Below are 16,342 nucleotides of genomic sequence, written 5' to 3' on the forward strand. Positions count from 1 at the left end.
GACTCTTTTCTCTGTATATATCAATGATGTTGCTCTTGCTGCGGGCGATTCCCTGATCCACCTCTACGCAGACGACAGCATTCTGTATACTTCTGGCCCCTCTTTGGACACTGTGTTACCCTCCAGGATCCTCGACTTCGATGATGTCAATATATATTTAGCAAAGAAACATGATTATATGTCTCTCTGAAATGAAACATCAATTGATAGATTTTTAACTAATAGATGTCTGCCATTGAACAATCGCCTGCTTGTGAAAAAAACACCAAACTCTTTCTTAAAACAATAACAGATAATTTACAAACATTTCTGAAAAGTGATATGTAGCGTTATGGAATAAAACTCTTCTTCTGTTTCCCCATCTGAGCTCAGAGTAGATGAGAGATGTAATGTTTGTCTCTGTTGTGTTGAAGCCCAATCAAGCAGGAGAGACCAGCCTCCCCTGTTCCCAGCTGTGTGTCCATGAAGAGTGACTGGTCTATGGATCCTCCTCTATACTTTAGAGAGGGAGACTTTACTACTGAACAAAGGTAAGAAGAACTCATGGGTCCTGGTCAGTGAGTTTAACAACACTGTCTCTAGTCATTTCTCCTCTCCCATTTTCCCATTTATTGTTGTTGTTTTCATAATCCATAGGCTAATAATTTTATCCATTTCATAGTCCTAAAACAATATTAAACACAACATTCCCTCCCTGTGTGTGTGTCTGAACTCCCTGGATGAGGAGATGTAATCTCTATCCTGATTGCCTAGTCACTTATACCCCTACCTACATGTGGATATTACCTCAATTACCTCAACTACCTGGTACCCTGCACATTGACTCAGTACTGGTACTCCTTATAGTCTCATTATTACCTCAACTACTGGTACCCCTGCACATTGACTCAGTACTGGTACTCCTTATAGTCTCATTATTACCTCAACTACCTGGCACATTGACTCAGTACTGGTTCTCCTTATAGTCTCATTATTACCTCAACTACCTGGTAGCACGTCTGGTGAACAGGTTCCAAATTACAGTTCCTATTTCAGACCAGTACAAACTCAGACCAGTACAAACAGGATCAGCAGCACAACAAGGTATCATGTCTGGTGACATTTATCAATACTGATAGGATGTGTTCATGTTAGGATTCACATCATTAAATATATTGAGACAAATTACAGACAGTAGTCTACAAGTAGCAAAATAGAACTCAATATACTGAACAATATGATTGAAATAGGCCTACAGTTCATATTTTAATGCAGTCATCTCAGTTTTCATTTGAAGCATATTTATATACGTCCCTTGTTTGAATCAATTGCAACTTTGTATTTGTAGTCAACATTGTTCTGAATTTATCTGCCAACAGTTCATAGTTTAATGCAGTGATCTCAGTTTGATCTCAAGTCCCTTGTTTGTATCAACTGCAAAGACATTGGCAACTTTGTATTTGTAGTCAACTTTGTTCTGACTTCATCTGCAGTCACAGAGAGACTGATAAACCATGTGATTCTATGTTTAGCAGAGATCTTCTGTGTATAAAGTCATGCGGAAGGACAAACAACATCTAACGACACAATCAGCTGTTCTACGAGTGGTGTTAGATTACTCAGCTGTTCTAGTGGTCTGAGACAGGTGTTAGATTACTCAGCTGTTCTAGTGGTCTGAGGCAGGTGGTAGATTACTCAGATTACTCAGCTGTTCTAGTGGTCTGAGGCAGGTGTTAGATTACTCAGCTGTTCTAGTGGTCTGAGGCAGGTGTTAGATTACTCAGCTGGTCTGAGGCAGGTGTTAGATTACTCAGCTCTTCTAGTAGTCTGAGACAGGTGTTAGATTACTCACCTGTTCTAGTAGTCTGAGACAGGTGGTAGATTACTCAGCTGTTCTAGTGGTCTGAGGCAGGTGTTAGATTACTCAGCTGTTCCAGTGGTCTGAGACAGGTGTTAGATTACTCAGCTGTTCTAGTGGTCTGAGGCAGGTGTTAGATTACTCAGCTGTTCTGTTCTAGTGGTCTGAGGCAGGTGTTAGATTACTCAGCTGTTCTAGTGGTCTGAGGCAGGTGTTAGATTACTCAGCTGTTCTAGTGGTCTGAGAGGCAGGTGTTAGATTACTCAGCTGTTCTAGTGGTCTGAGGCAGGTGTTAGATTACTCAGCTGTTCTAGTGGTCTGAGACAGGTGTTAGATTACTCAGCTGTTCTAGTGGTCTGAGACAGGTGTTAGATTACTCAGCTGTTCTAGTGGTCTGAGACAGGTGTTAGATTACTCAGCTGTTCTAGTGGTCTCAGGTGTTAGATTACTCAGCTGTTCTAGGTCTGAGACAGGTGTTAGATTACTCAGCTGTTCTAGTGGTCTGAGACAGGTGTTAGATTACTCAGCTGTTCTAGTGGTCTGAGACAGGTGTTAGATTACTCAGCTGTTCTAGTGGTCTGAGACAGGTGTTAGATTACTCAGCTGTTCTAGTGGTCTGAGACAGGTGTTAGATTACTCAGCTGTTCTAGTGGTCTAGTGGTCTGAGGTGTTAGATTACTCAGCTGTTCTAGTGGTCTGAGGCAGGTGGTAGATTACTCAGCTGTTCTAGTGGTCTGACAGACAGGTGGTAGATTACTCAGCTGTTCTAGTGGTCTGAGGCAGGTGTTAGATTACTCAGCTGTTCTAGTGGTCTGAGACAGGTGTTAGATTACTCAGCTGTTCTAGTGGTCTGAGGCAGGTGTTAGATTACTCAGCTGTTCTAGTGGTCTGAGGCAGGTGGTAGATTACTCAGCTGTTCTAGTGGTCTGAGACAGGTGTTAGATTACTCAGCTGTTCTAGTGGTCTGCAGTTAGATTACTCAGCTGTTCTAGTGGTCTGAGGCAGGTGTTAGATTACTCAGCTGTTCTAGTGGTCTGAGGCAGGTGTTAGATTACTCAGCTAGTGGTCTGAGGCAGGTGTTAGAGTGGTCAGCTGTTCTAGTGGTCTGAGGCAGGTGTTAGATTACTCAGCTGTTCTAGTGGTCTGAGGCAGGTGTTAGATTACTCAGCTGTTCTAGTGGTCTGAGGCAGGTGTTAGATTACTCAGCTGTTCTAGTGGTCTGAGACAGGTGTTAGATTACTCAGCTGTTCTAGTGGTCAGGTGAGATTAGGTGTTCTAGTGGTCTGAGACAGGTGTTAGATTACTCAGCTGTTCTAGTGGTCTGAGACAGGTGTTAGATTACTCAGCTGTTCTAGTGGTCTGAGGCAGGTGTTAGATTACTCAGCTGTTCTAGTGGTCTGAGGCAGGTGTTAGATTACTCAGCTGTTCGCGTGGTCTGAGGCAGGTGTTAGATCACTCAGCTGTTCTAGTGGTCTGAGGCAGGTGTTAGATTACTCAGCTGTTCTAGTGGTCTGAGGCAGGTGTTAGATTACTCAGCTGATCTAGTGGTCTGAGGCAGGTGTTAGATTACTCAGCTGATCTAGTGGTCTGAGACAGGTGTTAGATTACTCAGCTGTTCTATTGGTCTGAGACAGCAGGTGTTAGATTACTCAGCTGTTCGAGTGGTCTGAGACAGGTGTTAGATTACTCAGCTGGTTCTAGTGCTGTCTGAGACAGGCAGGTGTTAGATTACTCAGCTGTTCTAGTGGTCTGAGGCAGGTGTTAGATTACTCAGCTGTTCCAGTGGTCTGAGGCAGGTGTTAGATTACTCAGCTGTTCTAGTGGTCTGAGACAGGTGTTAGATTACTCAGCTGTTCTAGTGGTCTGAGGCAGGTGTTAGATTACTCAGCTGTTCTAGTGGTCTGAGACAGGTGTTAGATTACTCAGCTGTTCTAGTGGTCTGAGGCAGGTGTTAGATTACTCAGCTGTTCTAGTGGTCTGAGGCAGGTGTTAGATTACTCAGCTGTTCTAGTAGTCTGAGACAGGTGTTAGATTACTCAGCTGTTCTAGTGGTCTGAGACAGGTGTTAGATTACTCAGCTGTTCTAGTAGTCTGAGACAGGTGTTAGATTACTCACCTGTTCTAGTAGTCTGAGACAGGTGTTAGATTACTCAGCTGTTCTAGTGGTCTGAGGCAGGTGTTAGATTACTCAGCTGTTCTAGTGGTCTGAGACAGGTGTTAGATTACTCAGCTGTTCTAGTGGTCTGAGGCAGGTGTTAGATTACTCAGCTGTTCTAGTGGTCTGAGACAGGTGTTAGATTACTCAGCTGTTCTAGTGGTCTGAGACAGGTGTTAGATTACTCAGCTGTTCTAGTGGTCTGAGACAGGTGTTAGATTACTCAGCTGTTCTAGTGGTCTGAGGCAGGTGTTAGATTACTCAGCTGGTCTGAGGCAGGTGTTAGATTACTCAGCTCTTCTAGTAGTCTGAGACAGGTGTTAGATTACTCAGCTGTTCTGTTCTAGTGGATTACTCAGTTCTGTTCTGGTACTCTGAGGCAGGTGTTAGATTACTCAGCTGTTCTAGTGGTCTGAGGCAGGTGTTAGATTACTCAGCTGTTCTAGTGGTCTGAGGCAGGTGTTAGATTACTCAACTGTTCTAGTGGTCTGAGGCAGGTGTTAGATTACTCAGCTCTTCTAGTAGTCTGAGACAGGTGTTAGATTACTCAGATCTTCTAGTGGTCTGAGGCAGGTGGTAGATTACTCAGCTGTTCTTAGTGGTCTGAGGCAGGTGGTAGATTACTCAGCTGTTCTAGTAGTCTGAGACAGGTGTTAGATTACTCACCTGTTCTAGTAGTCTGAGACAGGTGTTAGATTACTCAGCTGTTCTAGTGGTCTGAGGCAGGTGTTAGATTACTCAGCTGTTCTAGTGGTCTGAGACAGGTGTTAGATTACTCAGCTGTTCTAGTGGTCTGAGGCAGGTGTTAGATTACTCAGCTGTTCTAGTGGTCTGAGACAGGTGTTAGATTACTCAGCTGTTCTAGTGGTCTGAGACAGGTGTTAGATTACTCACCTGTTCTAGTAGTCTGAGACAGGTGGTAGATTACTCAGCTGTTCTAGTGGTCTGAGGCAGGTGTTAGATTACTCAGCTGTTCTCAGTGGTCTGAGGCAGGTGTTAGATTACTCAGCTGTTCTAGTGGTCTGAGGCAGGTGTTAGATTACTCAGCTGTTCTAGTGGTCAGCTGTTCTCAGCTGTGGTCTGAGGCAGGTGTTAGATTACTCAGCTGTTCTAGTGGTCTGAGGCAGGTGTTAGATTACTCAGCTGTTCTAGTGGTCTGAGGCAGGTGTTAGATTACTCAGCTGTTCTAGTGGTCTGAGGCAGGTGTTAGATTACTCAGCTGTTCTAGTGGTCTGAGACAGGTGTTAGATTACTCAGCTGTTCTAGTGGTCTGAGGCAGGTGTTAGATTACTCAGCTGTTCTAGTGGTCTGAGGCAGGTGTTAGATTACTCAGCTGTTCTAGTGGTCTGAGGCAGGTGTTAGATTACTCAGCTGTTCTAGTGGTCTGAGGCAGGTGTTAGATTACTCAGCTGTTCTAGTGGTCTACTCAGCTGTTCTAGTGGTCTGAGGCAGGTGTTAGATTACTCAGCTGTTCTAGTGGTCTGAGGCAGGTGTTAGATTACTCAGCTGTTCTAGTGGTCTGAGCAGGTGTTAGATTACTCAGCTGTTCTAGTGGTCTGAGACAGGTGTTAGATTACTCAGCTGTTCTAGTGGTCTGAGGCAGGTGTTAGATTACTCAGCTGTTCTAGTGGTCTGAGGCAGGTGTTAGATTACTCAGCTGTTCTAGTGGTCTGAGGCAGGTGTTAGATTACTCAGCTGTTCTAGTGGTCTGAGGCAGGTGTTAGATTACTCAGCTGTTCTAGTGGTCTGAGGCAGTGGTCTCAGCTGTTCTAGTGGTCTGAGGCAGGTGTTAGATTACTCAGCTGTTCTAGTGGTCTGAGACAGGTGTTAGATTACTCAGCTGTTCTAGTGGTCTGAGACAGGTGTTATATTACTCAGCTGTTCTAGTGGTCTGAGGCAGGTGTTAGATTACTCAGCTGTTCTAGTGGTCTGAGGCAGGAGGTAGATCAATCAGCTGTTCTAGTAGTCTGAGGCAGGTGGTAGATTACTCAGCTGTTCTCGTGGTCTGAGGCAGGAGGTAGATTACTCAGCTGTTCGCGTGGTCTGAGGTGTTAGATTACTCAGCTGTTCTAGTGGTCTGAGGCAGGAGGTGTTAGATTACTCAGCTGTTCTAGTGGTCTGAGGCAGGGTAGATTACTCAGCTGTTCTAGTGGTCTCAGCTGTTCTAGTGGTCTGAGGCAGGTGTTAGATTACTCAGCTGTTCTAGTGGTCTGAGGTTCAGGTGTTAGATTACTCAGCTGTTCTAGTGGTCTGAGGCAGGTGTTAGATTACTCAGCTGTTCTAGTGGTCTGAGGTGTTAGATTACTCAGCTGTTGTAGTGGTCTGAGGCAGGTGGTAGATTAATCAGCTGTTCTAGTGGTCTGAGACAGGTGTTAGATTACTCAGCTGTTCTAGTGGTCTGAGACAGGTGTTAGATTACTCAGCTGTTCTAGTGGTCTGAGGCAGGTGTTAGATTACTCAGCTGTTCTAGTGGTCTGAGGTGTTAGATTACTCAGCTGTTCTAGTGGTCTGAGGCAGGTGTTAGATTACTCAGCTGTTCTAGTGGTCTGAGACAGGTGTTAGATTACTCAGCTGTTCTAGTGGTCTGAGACAGGTGTTAGATTACTCAGCTGTTCTAGTGGTCTGAGGCAGGTGTTAGATTACTCAGCTGTTCTAGTGGTCTGAGATTACTCAGGTGTCTGAGGCAGATTATTACTCAGCTGTTCTAGCTGATTACTCAGCTGTTCTAGTGGTCTGAGGCAGGTGTTAGATTACTCAGCTGTTCTAGTGGTCTGAGGCAGGTGTTAGATTACTCAGCTGTTCTAGTGGTCTGAGATTACAGGTGTCTAGATTACTCAGCTGTTCTAGTGGTCTGAGACAGGTGTTAGATTACTCAGCTGTTCTAGTGGTCTGAGGCAGGTGTTAGATTACTCAGCTGTTCTAGTGGTCTGAGGCAGGTGTTAGATTACTCAGCTGTTCTAGTGGTCTGAGGCAGGTGTTAGATTACTCAGCTGTTCTAGTGGTCTGAGGCAGGTGTTAGATTACTCAGCTGTTCTAGTGGTCTGAGGCAGGTGTTAGATTACTCAGCTGTTCTAGTGGTCTGAGACAGGTGTTAGATTACTCAGCTGTTCTAGTGGTCTGAGGCAGGTGTTAGATTACTCAGCTGTTCTAGTGGTCTGAGGCAGGTGTTAGATTACTCAGCTGTTCTAGTGGTCTGAGACAGGTGTTAGATTACTCAGCTGTTCTAGTGGTCTGAGGCAGGTGTTAGATTACTCAGCTGTTCTAGTGGTCTGAGGCAGGTGTTAGATTACTCAGCTGTTCTAGTGGTCTGAGGCAGGTGTTAGATTACTCAGCTGTTCTAGTGGTCTGAGGCAGGTGTTAGATTACTCAGCTGTTCTAGTGGTCTGAGACAGGTGTTAGATTACTCAGCTGTTCTAGTAGTCTGAGACAGGTGTTAGATTACTCAGCTGTTCTAGTGGTCTGAGGCAGGTGTTAGATTACTCGCTGTTCTAGTGGTCTGAGGCAGGTGTTAGATTACTCAGCTGTTCTAGTGGTCTGAGGCAGGTGTTAGATTACTCAGCTGTTCTAGTGGTCTGAGGCAGGTGTTAGATTACTCAGCTGTTCTAGTGGTCTACAGGTGTAGATTACTCAGCTGGTGGTCTAGATTACTCAGCTGTTCTAGTGGTCTGAGGCAGGTGTTAGATCACTCAGCTGTTCGAGTGGTCTGAGGCAGGTGTTAGATTACTCAGCTGTTCTAGTGGTCTGAGACAGGTGTTAGATTACTCAGCTGTTCTAGTGGTCTGAGGCAGGTGTTAGATTACTCAGCTGTTCGAGTGGTCTGAGGCAGGTGTTAGATTACTCAGCTGTTCTAGTGGTCTGAGGCAGGTGTTAGATTACTCAGCTGTTCTAGGGGTCTGAGGCAGGAGGTGTTAGATTACTCAGCTGTTCTAGGGGTCTGAGGCAGGAGGTGTTAGATTACTCAGCTGTTCTAGTGGTCTGAGGCAGGAGGTGTTAGATTACTCAGCTGTTCTAGTGGTCTGAGGCAGGAGGTGTTAGATCACTCAGCTGTTCTAGTGGTCTGAGGCAGGAGGTGTTAGATTACTCAGCTGTTCTTGTGGTCTGAGGCAGGTGTTAGATCACTCAGCTGTTCGCGTGGTCTGAGGCAGGTGTTAGATTACTCAGCTGTTCTAGTGGTCTGAGGCAGGTGTTAGATTACTCAGCTGTTCTAGTGGTCTGAGGCAGGTGTTAGATTACTCAGCTGATCTAGTGGTCTGAGGCAGGTGTTAGATTACTCAGCTGTTCGCGTGGTCTGAGACAGGTGTTAGATTACTCAGCTGTTCTATTGGTCTGAGACAGCAGGTGTTAGATTACTCAGCTGTTCTAGTGGTCTGAGGCAGGTGTTAGATTACTCAGCTGTTCTAGTGGTCTGAGGCAGGTGTTAGATTACTCAGCTGTTCTAGTGGTCTGAGGCAGGTGTTAGATTACTCAGCTGTTCTAGTGGTCTGAGGCAGGTGTTAGATTACTCAGCTGTTCTAGTGGTCTGAGGCAGGTGTTAGATTACTCAGCTGTTCTAGTGGTCTGAGGCAGGTGGTAGATTACTCAGCTGTTCTAGTGGTCTGAGACAGGTGTTAGATTACTCAGCTGTTCTAGTGGTCTGAGGCAGGTGTTAGATTACTCAGCTGTTCTAGTGGTCTGAGGCAGGTGTTAGATTACTCAGCTGTTCTAGTGGTCTGAGGCAGGTGTTAGATTACTCAGCTGTTCTAGTGGTCTGAGGCAGGTGTTAGATTACTCAGCTGTTCTAGTGGTCTGAGGCAGGTGTTAGATTACTCAGCTGTTCTCAGGCAGGTGGTCTGAGGCAGGTGTTAGATTACTCAGCTGTTCTAGTGGTCTGAGGCAGGTGTTAGATTACTCAGCTGTTCTAGTGGTCTCAGCTGTTCTAGTGGTCTGAGGCAGGTGTTAGATTACTCAGCTGTTCTAGTGGTCTGAGGCAGGTGTTAGATTACTCAGCTGTTCTAGTGGTCTGAGGCAGGTGTTAGATTACTCAGCTGTTCTAGTGGTCTGAGGCAGGTGTTAGATTACTCAGCTGTTCTAGTGGTCTGAGGCAGGTGTTAGATTACTCAGCTGTTCTAGTGGTCTGAGGCAGGTGTTAGATTACTCAGCTGTTCTAGTGGTCTGAGGCAGGTGTTAGATTACTCAGCTGTTCTAGTGGTCTGAGGCAGGTGTTAGATTCTCAGCTGTTCTAGTGGTCTGAGGCAGGTGTTAGATTACTCAGCTGTTCTAGTGGTCTGAGGCAGGTGGTAGATTACTCAGCTGTTCTAGTGGTCTGAGGCAGGTGTTAGATTACTCAGCTGTTCTAGTGGTCTGAGGCAGGTGTTAGATTACTCAGCTGTTCTAGTGGTCTGAGGCAGGTGTTAGATTACTCAGCTGTTCTAGTGGTCTCAGGTGTTAGATTACTCAGCTGTTCTAGTGGTCTGAGGCAGGTGTTAGATTACTCAGCTGTTCTAGTGGTCTGAGATTACTCAGGTGTCTAGATTACTCAGCTGTTCTAGTGGCCTGAGGCAGGTGTTAGATTACTCAGCTGTTCTAGTGGTCTGAGGCAGGTGTTAGATTACTCAGCTGTTCTAGTGGTCTGAGACAGGTGTTAGATTACTCAGCTGTTCTAGTGGTCTGAGGCAGGTGTTAGATTACTCAGCTGTTCTAGTGGTCTGAGACAGGTGTTAGATTACTCAGCTGTTCTAGTGGTAGGTGTCTCAGGCAGGTAGATTACTCAGCTGTTCTAGTGGTCTGAGGCAGGTGTACTCAGATTACTCAGCTGTTCTAGTGGTCTGAGGCAGGTGTTAGATTACTCAGCTGTTCTAGTGGTCTGAGGCAGGTGTTAGATTACTCAGCTGTTCTAGTGGTCTGAGGCAGGTGTTAGATTACTCAGCTGTTCTAGTGGTCTGAGGCAGGTGTTAGATTACTCAGCTGTTCTAGTGGTCTGAGGCAGGTGTTAGAGCTTACTCAGCTGTTCTAGTGGTCTGAGATTACTCAGGTGGTCTAGATTACTCAGCTGTTCTAGTGGTCTGAGGCAGGTGTTAGATTACTCAGCTGTTCTAGTGGTCTGAGGCAGGTGTTAGATTACTCAGCTGTTCTAGTGGTCTGAGACAGGTGTTAGATTACTCAGCTGTTCTAGGTCTGAGACAGGTGTTAGATTACTCAGCTGTTCTCAGCTGTGGTCTGAGGCAGGTGTTAGATTACTCAGCTGTTCACGTGGTCTGAGACAGGTGTTAGATTACTCAGCTGTTCTAGTGGTCTGAGGCAGGTGTTAGATTACTCAGCTGTTCTAGTGGTCTGAGACAGGTGTTAGATTACTCAGCTGTTCTAGTGGTCTGAGGCAGGTGTTAGATTACTCAGCTGTTCTAGTGGTCTGAGGCAGGAGGTGTTAGATTACTCAGCTGTTCTAGTGGTCTGAGGCAGGTGTTAGATTACTCAGCTGTTCTAGTGGTCTGAGGCAGGTGTTAGATTACTCAGCTGTTCTAGTGGTCTGAGGCAGGTGTTAGATTACTCAGCTGTTCTAGTGGTCTGAGGCAGGTGGTAGATTACTCAGCTGTTCTAGTGGTCTGAGACAGGTGTTAGATTACTCAGCTGTTCTAGTGGTCTGAGACAGGTGTTAGATTACTCAGCTGTTCTAGTGGTCTGAGGCAGGTGTTAGATTACTCAGCTGTTCTAGTGGTCTGAGGCAGGTGTTAGATTACTCAGCTGTTCTAGTGGTCTGAGGCAGGTGTTAGATTACTCAGCTGTTCTAGTGGTCTGAGGCAGGTGTTAGATTACTCAGCTGTTCTAGTGGTCTGAGGCAGGTGTTAGATTACTCAGCTGTTCTAGTGGTCTGAGACAGGTGGTAGATTACTCAGCTGTTCTAGTGGTCTGAGACAGGTGTTAGATTACTCAGCTGTTCTGTCTCTAGATTACTCAGCTGTTCTGAGGCAGGTGCTGTTCTAGAGGTGGTTACTCAGCTGTTCTAGTGGTCTGAGGCAGGTGTTAGATTACTCAGCTGTTCTAGTGGTCTGAGGCAGGTGTTAGATTACTCAGCTGTTCTAGTGGTCTGAGACAGGTGTTAGATTACTCAGCTGTTCTAGTGGTCTGAGGCAGGTGTTAGATTACTCAGCTGTTCTAGTGGTCTGAGGCAGGTGTTAGATTACTCAGCTGTTCTAGTGGTCTGAGGCAGGTGTTAGATTACTCAGCTGTTCTAGTGGTCTACTCAGCTGTTCTAGTGGTCTGAGGCAGGTGTTAGATTACTCAGCTGTTCTAGTGGTCTGAGGCAGGTGTTAGATTACTCAGCTGTTCTAGTGGTCTCAGGTGTTAGATTACTCAGCTGTTCTAGTGGTCTGAGGCAGGGTTACTCAGCTGTTCTAGTGGTCAGCTGTTCTAGTGGTCTGAGGCAGGTGTTAGATTACTCAGCTGTTCTAGTGGTCTGAGACAGGTGTTAGATTACTCAGCTGTTCTAGTGGTCTGAGACAGGTGTTAGATTACTCAGCTGTTCTAGTGGTCTGAGACAGGTGTTAGATTACTCAGCTGTTCTAGTGGTCTGAGACAGGTGTTAGATTACTCAGCTGTTCTAGTGGTCTGAGGCAGGTGTTAGATTACTCAGCTGTTCTAGTGGTCTGAGACAGGTGTTAGATTACTCAGCTGTTCTAGTGGTCTGAGACAGGTGTTAGATTACTCAGCTGTTCTAGTGGTCTGAGGCAGGTGTTAGATTACTCAGCTGTTCTAGTGGTCTGAGGCAGGTGTTAGATTACTCAGCTGTTCTAGTGGTCTGAGACAGGTGTTAGATTACTCAGCTGTTCTAGTGGTCTGAGGCAGGTGTTAGATTACTCAGCTGTTCTAGTGGTCTGAGGCAGGTGTTAGATTACTCAGCTGTTCTAGTGGTCTGAGGCAGGTGTTAGATTACTCAGCTGTTCTAGTGGTCTGAGACAGGTGTTAGATTACTCAGCTGTTCTAGTGGTCTGAGACAGGTGTTAGATTACTCAGCTGTTCTAGTGGTCTGAGACAGGTGTTAGATTACTCAGCTGTTCTAGTGGTCTGAGACAGGTGTTAGATTACTCAGCTGTTCTAGTGGTCTGAGGCAGGTGTTAGATTACTCAGCTGTTCTAGTAGTCTGAGACAGGTGTTAGATTACTCAGCTGGTCTGAGGCAGGTGTTAGATTACTCAGCTGTTCTAGTGGTCTGAGGCAGGTGTTAGATTACTCAGCTGTTCTAGTGGTCTGAGGCAGGTGTTAGATTACTCAGCTGTTCTAGTGGTCTGAGGCAGGTGTTAGATTACTCAGCTGTTCTAGTGGTCTGAGACAGGTGTTAGATTACTCAGCTGTTCTAGTGGTCTGAGGCAGGTGTTAGATTACTCAGCTGTTCTAGTGGTCTGAGGCAGGTGTTAGATTACTCAGCTGTTCTAGTGGTCTGAGGCAGGAGGTAGATCAATCAGCTGTTCGAGTGGTCTGAGGCAGGAGGTGTTAGATTACTCAGCTGTTCTAGTGGTCTGAGGCAGGTGTTAGATTTAGCTGTTCTCAGCTGTTCTAGTGGTCTGAGACAGGTGTTAGATTACTCAGCTGTTCTAGTGGTCTGAGGCAGGTGTTAGATTACTCAGCTGTTCTAGTGGTCTGAGCAGTCTGAGGCAGGTGTGTTAGATCACTCAGCGGTTCGCGTGGTCTGAGGCAGGAGGTGTTAGATCACTCAGCTGTTCTAGTGGTCTGAGGCAGGTGTTAGATTGATCTAGTGGTCTGAGGCAGGTGTTAGATTACTCAGCTGATCTAGTGGTCTGAGACAGGTGTTAGATTACTCAGCTGTTCTATTGGTCTGAGACAGCAGGTGTTAGATTACTCAGCTGTTCGAGTGGTCTGAGTCAGGTGTTAGATTACTCAGCTGTTCTAGTGGTCTGAGGCAGGAGGTAGATCAATCAGCTGTTTGAGTGGTCTGAGGCAGGAGGTGTTAGATCACTCAGCTGTTCGAGTGGTCTGAGGTGTTAGATTACTCAGCTGTTCTAGTGGTCCGAGGCAGGTGTTAGATTACTCAGCTGTTTGAGTGGTCTGAGGCAGGAGGTGTTAGATCACTCAGCTGTTCGAGTGGTCTGAGGCAGGAGGTGTTAGATTACTCAGCTGTTCGCGTGGTCTGAGGCAGGTGGTAGATTACTCAGCTGTTCTAGTAGTCTGAGACAGGTGTTAGATTACTCAGCTGTTCTGGTCTGAGGCAGGTGTTAGATTACTCAGCTGTTCTAGTGGTCTGAGACAGGTGTTAGATTACTCAGCTGTTCTAGTGGTCTGAGACAGGTGTGATTACTCAGCTGTTCTAGTGGTCTGAGGCAGGTGTTAGATTACTCAGCTGTTCTAGTGGTCTGAGGCAGGTGTTAGATTACTCAGCTGTTCTAGTGGTCTGAGGCAGGTGTTAGATTACTCAGCTGTTCTAGTGGTCTGAGGCAGGTGTTAGATTACTCAGCTGTTCTAGTGGTCTGAGACAGGTGTTAGATTACTCAGCTGTTCTAGTGGTCTGAGACAGGTGTTAGATTACTCAGCTGTTCTAGTGGTCTGAGACAGGTGTTAGATTACTCAGCTGTTCTAGTGGTCTGAGGCAGGTGTTAGATTACTCAGCTGTTCTAGTGGTCTGAGGCAGGTGTTAGATTACTCAGCTGTTCTAGTGGTCTGAGGCAGGTGGTAGATTACTCAGCTGTTCTAGTGGTCTGAGGCAGGTGTTAGATTACTCAGCTGTTCTAGTGGTCTGAGGTGTTAGATTACTCAGCTGTTCTAGTGGTCTGAGACAGGTGTTAGATTACTCAGCTGTTCTAGTAGTCTGAGACAGGTGTTAGATTACTCAGCTGGTCTGAGGCAGGTGTTAGATTACTCAGCTGTTCTAGTGGTCTGAGGCAGGTGTTAGATTACTCAGCTGTTCTAGTGGTCTGAGGCAGGTGTTAGATTACTCAGCTGTTCTAGTGGTCTGAGGCAGGTGTTAGATTACTCAGCTGTTCTAGTGGTCTGAGACAGGTGTTAGATTACTCAGCTGTTCTAGTGGTCTGAGGCAGGTGTTAGATTACTCAGCTGTTCTAGTGTCTGAGGCAGGTGGTAGATTACTCAGCTGTTCTAGGGGTCTGAGGCAGGAGGTGTTAGATTACTCAGCTGTTCTAGTGGTCTGAGACAGGTGTTAGATTACTCAGCTGGTCTGGATTACTCAGCTGTTCTAGTGGCAGGTAGATTACTCAGTAGAGGCAGGTGTTAGATTACTCAGCTGTTCTAGTGGTCTGAGGCAGGTGTTAGTTCTCAGTTCTAGTGGTCTGAGGCAGGTGTTAGATTACTCAGCTGTTCTAGTGGTCTGAGGCAGGTGTTAGATTACTCAGCTGTTCTAGTGGTCTGAGACAGGTGTTAGATTTACTGGTCAGCTGATTTCTGTTCTAGTGGTCTGAGGCAGGTGTTAGATTACTCAGCTGTTCTAGTGGTCTGAGGCAGGTGTTAGATTACTCAGCTGTTCTAGTGGTCTGAGGCAGGTGTTAGATTACTCAGCTGTTCTAGTGGTCTGAGACAGGTGTTAGATTACTCAGCTGTTCTAGTGGTCTGAGGCAGGTGTTAGATTACTCAGCTGTTCTAGTAGTCTGAGACAGGTGTTAGATTACTCAGCTGTTCTAGTGGTCTGAGACAGGTGTTAGATTACTCAGCTGTTCTAGTAGTCTGAGACAGGTGTTAGATTACTCAGCTGGTCTGAGGCAGGTGTTAGATTACTCAGCTGTTCTAGTGGTCTGAGACAGGTGTTAGATTACTCAGCTGTTCTAGTAGTCTGAGACAGGTGTTAGATTACTCAGCTGGTCTGAGGCAGGTGTTAGATTACTCAGCTGTTCTAGTGGTCTGAGGCAGGTGTTAGATTACTCAGCTGTTCTAGTGGTCTGAGGCAGGTGTTAGATTACTCAGCTGTTCTAGTGGTCTGAGACAGGTGTTAGATTACTCAGCTGTTCTAGTAGTCTGAGACAGGTGTTAGATTACTCAGCTGTTCTAGTGGTCTGAGACAGGTGTTAGATTACTCAGCTGTTCTAGTAGTCTGAGACAGGTGTTAGATTACTCAGCTGTTCTAGTGGTCTGAGGCAGGTGTTAGATTACTCAGCTGTTCTAGTGGTCTGAGACAGGTGTTAGATTACTCAGCTGGTCTGAGGCAGGTGTTAGATTACTCAGCTGTTCTAGTGGTCTGAGACAGGTGTTAGATTACTCAGCTGTTCTAGTGGTCTGAGGCAGGTGTTAGATTACTCAGCTGTTCTAGTGGTCTGAGGCAGGAGTTAGATTACTCAGCTCTTCTAGTAGTCTGAGACAGGTGTTAGATTACTCAGCTGTTCTAGTGGTCTGAGACAGGTGTTAGATTACTCAGCTGTTCTAGTGGTCTGAGACAGGTGTTAGATTACTCAGCTGTTCTAGTGGTCTGAGGCAGGTGTTAGATTACTCAGCTGTTCTAGTGGTCTCAGGTGTTAGATTACTCAGCTGTTCTAGTGGTCTGAGGCAGGTGTTAGATTACTCAGCTGTTCTAGTGGTCTGAGGCAGGTGTTAGATTACTCAGCTGTTCTAGTGGTCTGAGACAGGTGTTAGATTACTCAGCTGTTCTAGTGGTTCTACTCAGCTGTTCTAGTGGTCTGAGGCAGGTGTTAGATTACTCAGCTGTTCTAGTGGTCTGAGACAGGTGTTAGATTACTCAGCTGTTCTAGTGGTCTGAGGCAGGTGTTAGATTACTCAGCTGTTCTAGTGGTCTGAGACAGGTGTTAGATTACTCAGCTGTTCTAGTGGTCTGAGACAGGTGTTAGATTACTCAGCTGTTCTAGTGGTCTGAGGCAGTAGTCAGCTGTTCTCAGCTGGTCTGAGGCAGGTGTTAGATTACTCAGCTGTTCTAGTGGTCTGAGGCAGGTGTTAGATTACTCAGCTGTTCTAGTGGTCTGAGGCAGGTGTTAGATTACTCAGCTGTTCTAGTGGTCTGAGGCAGGTGTTAGATTACTCAGCTGTTCTAGTGGTCTGAGGCAGGTGTTAGATTACTCAGCTGTTCTAGTGGTCTGAGGCAGGTGTTAGATTACTCAGCTGTTCTAGTGGTCTGAGGCAGGTGTTAGATTACTCAGCTGTTCTAGTGGTCTGAGACAGGTGTTAGATTACTCAGCTGTTCTAGTGGTCTGAGGCAGGTGTTAGATTACTCAGCTGTTCTAGTGGTCTGAGACAGGTGTTAGATTACTCAGCTGTTCTAGTAGTCTGAGACAGGTGTTAGATTACTCAGCTGGTCTGAGGCAGGTGTTAGATTACTCAGCTGTTCTAGTGGTCTGAGGCAGGTGTTAGATTACTCAGCTGTTCTAGTGGTCTGAGGCAGGTGTTAGATTACTCAGCTGTTCTAGTGGT

General features: G+C 46.0%; 1 protein-coding gene across 1 annotated transcript in view; it reads left to right on the forward strand.

The window, feature by feature from the left end:
• Nucleotides 1–414: 414 nt before the first annotated feature.
• Nucleotides 415–16,342, forward strand: part of LOC121843580 (NLR family CARD domain-containing protein 3-like) — a gene marked incomplete at its 5' end in the record, with an annotated part of 50,438 nt that continues 34,510 nt past the window's right edge. The window contains 1 exon segment of the mRNA XM_042313309.1: nt 415–530. Within this exon segment, the coding sequence (XP_042169243.1) occupies nt 415–530 (116 nt within the window).

Source organism: Oncorhynchus tshawytscha, unplaced genomic scaffold (assembly GCF_018296145.1).
Source record: "Oncorhynchus tshawytscha isolate Ot180627B unplaced genomic scaffold, Otsh_v2.0 Un_contig_5262_pilon_pilon, whole genome shotgun sequence".
NCBI lineage: Eukaryota > Metazoa > Chordata > Actinopteri > Salmoniformes > Salmonidae > Oncorhynchus > Oncorhynchus tshawytscha.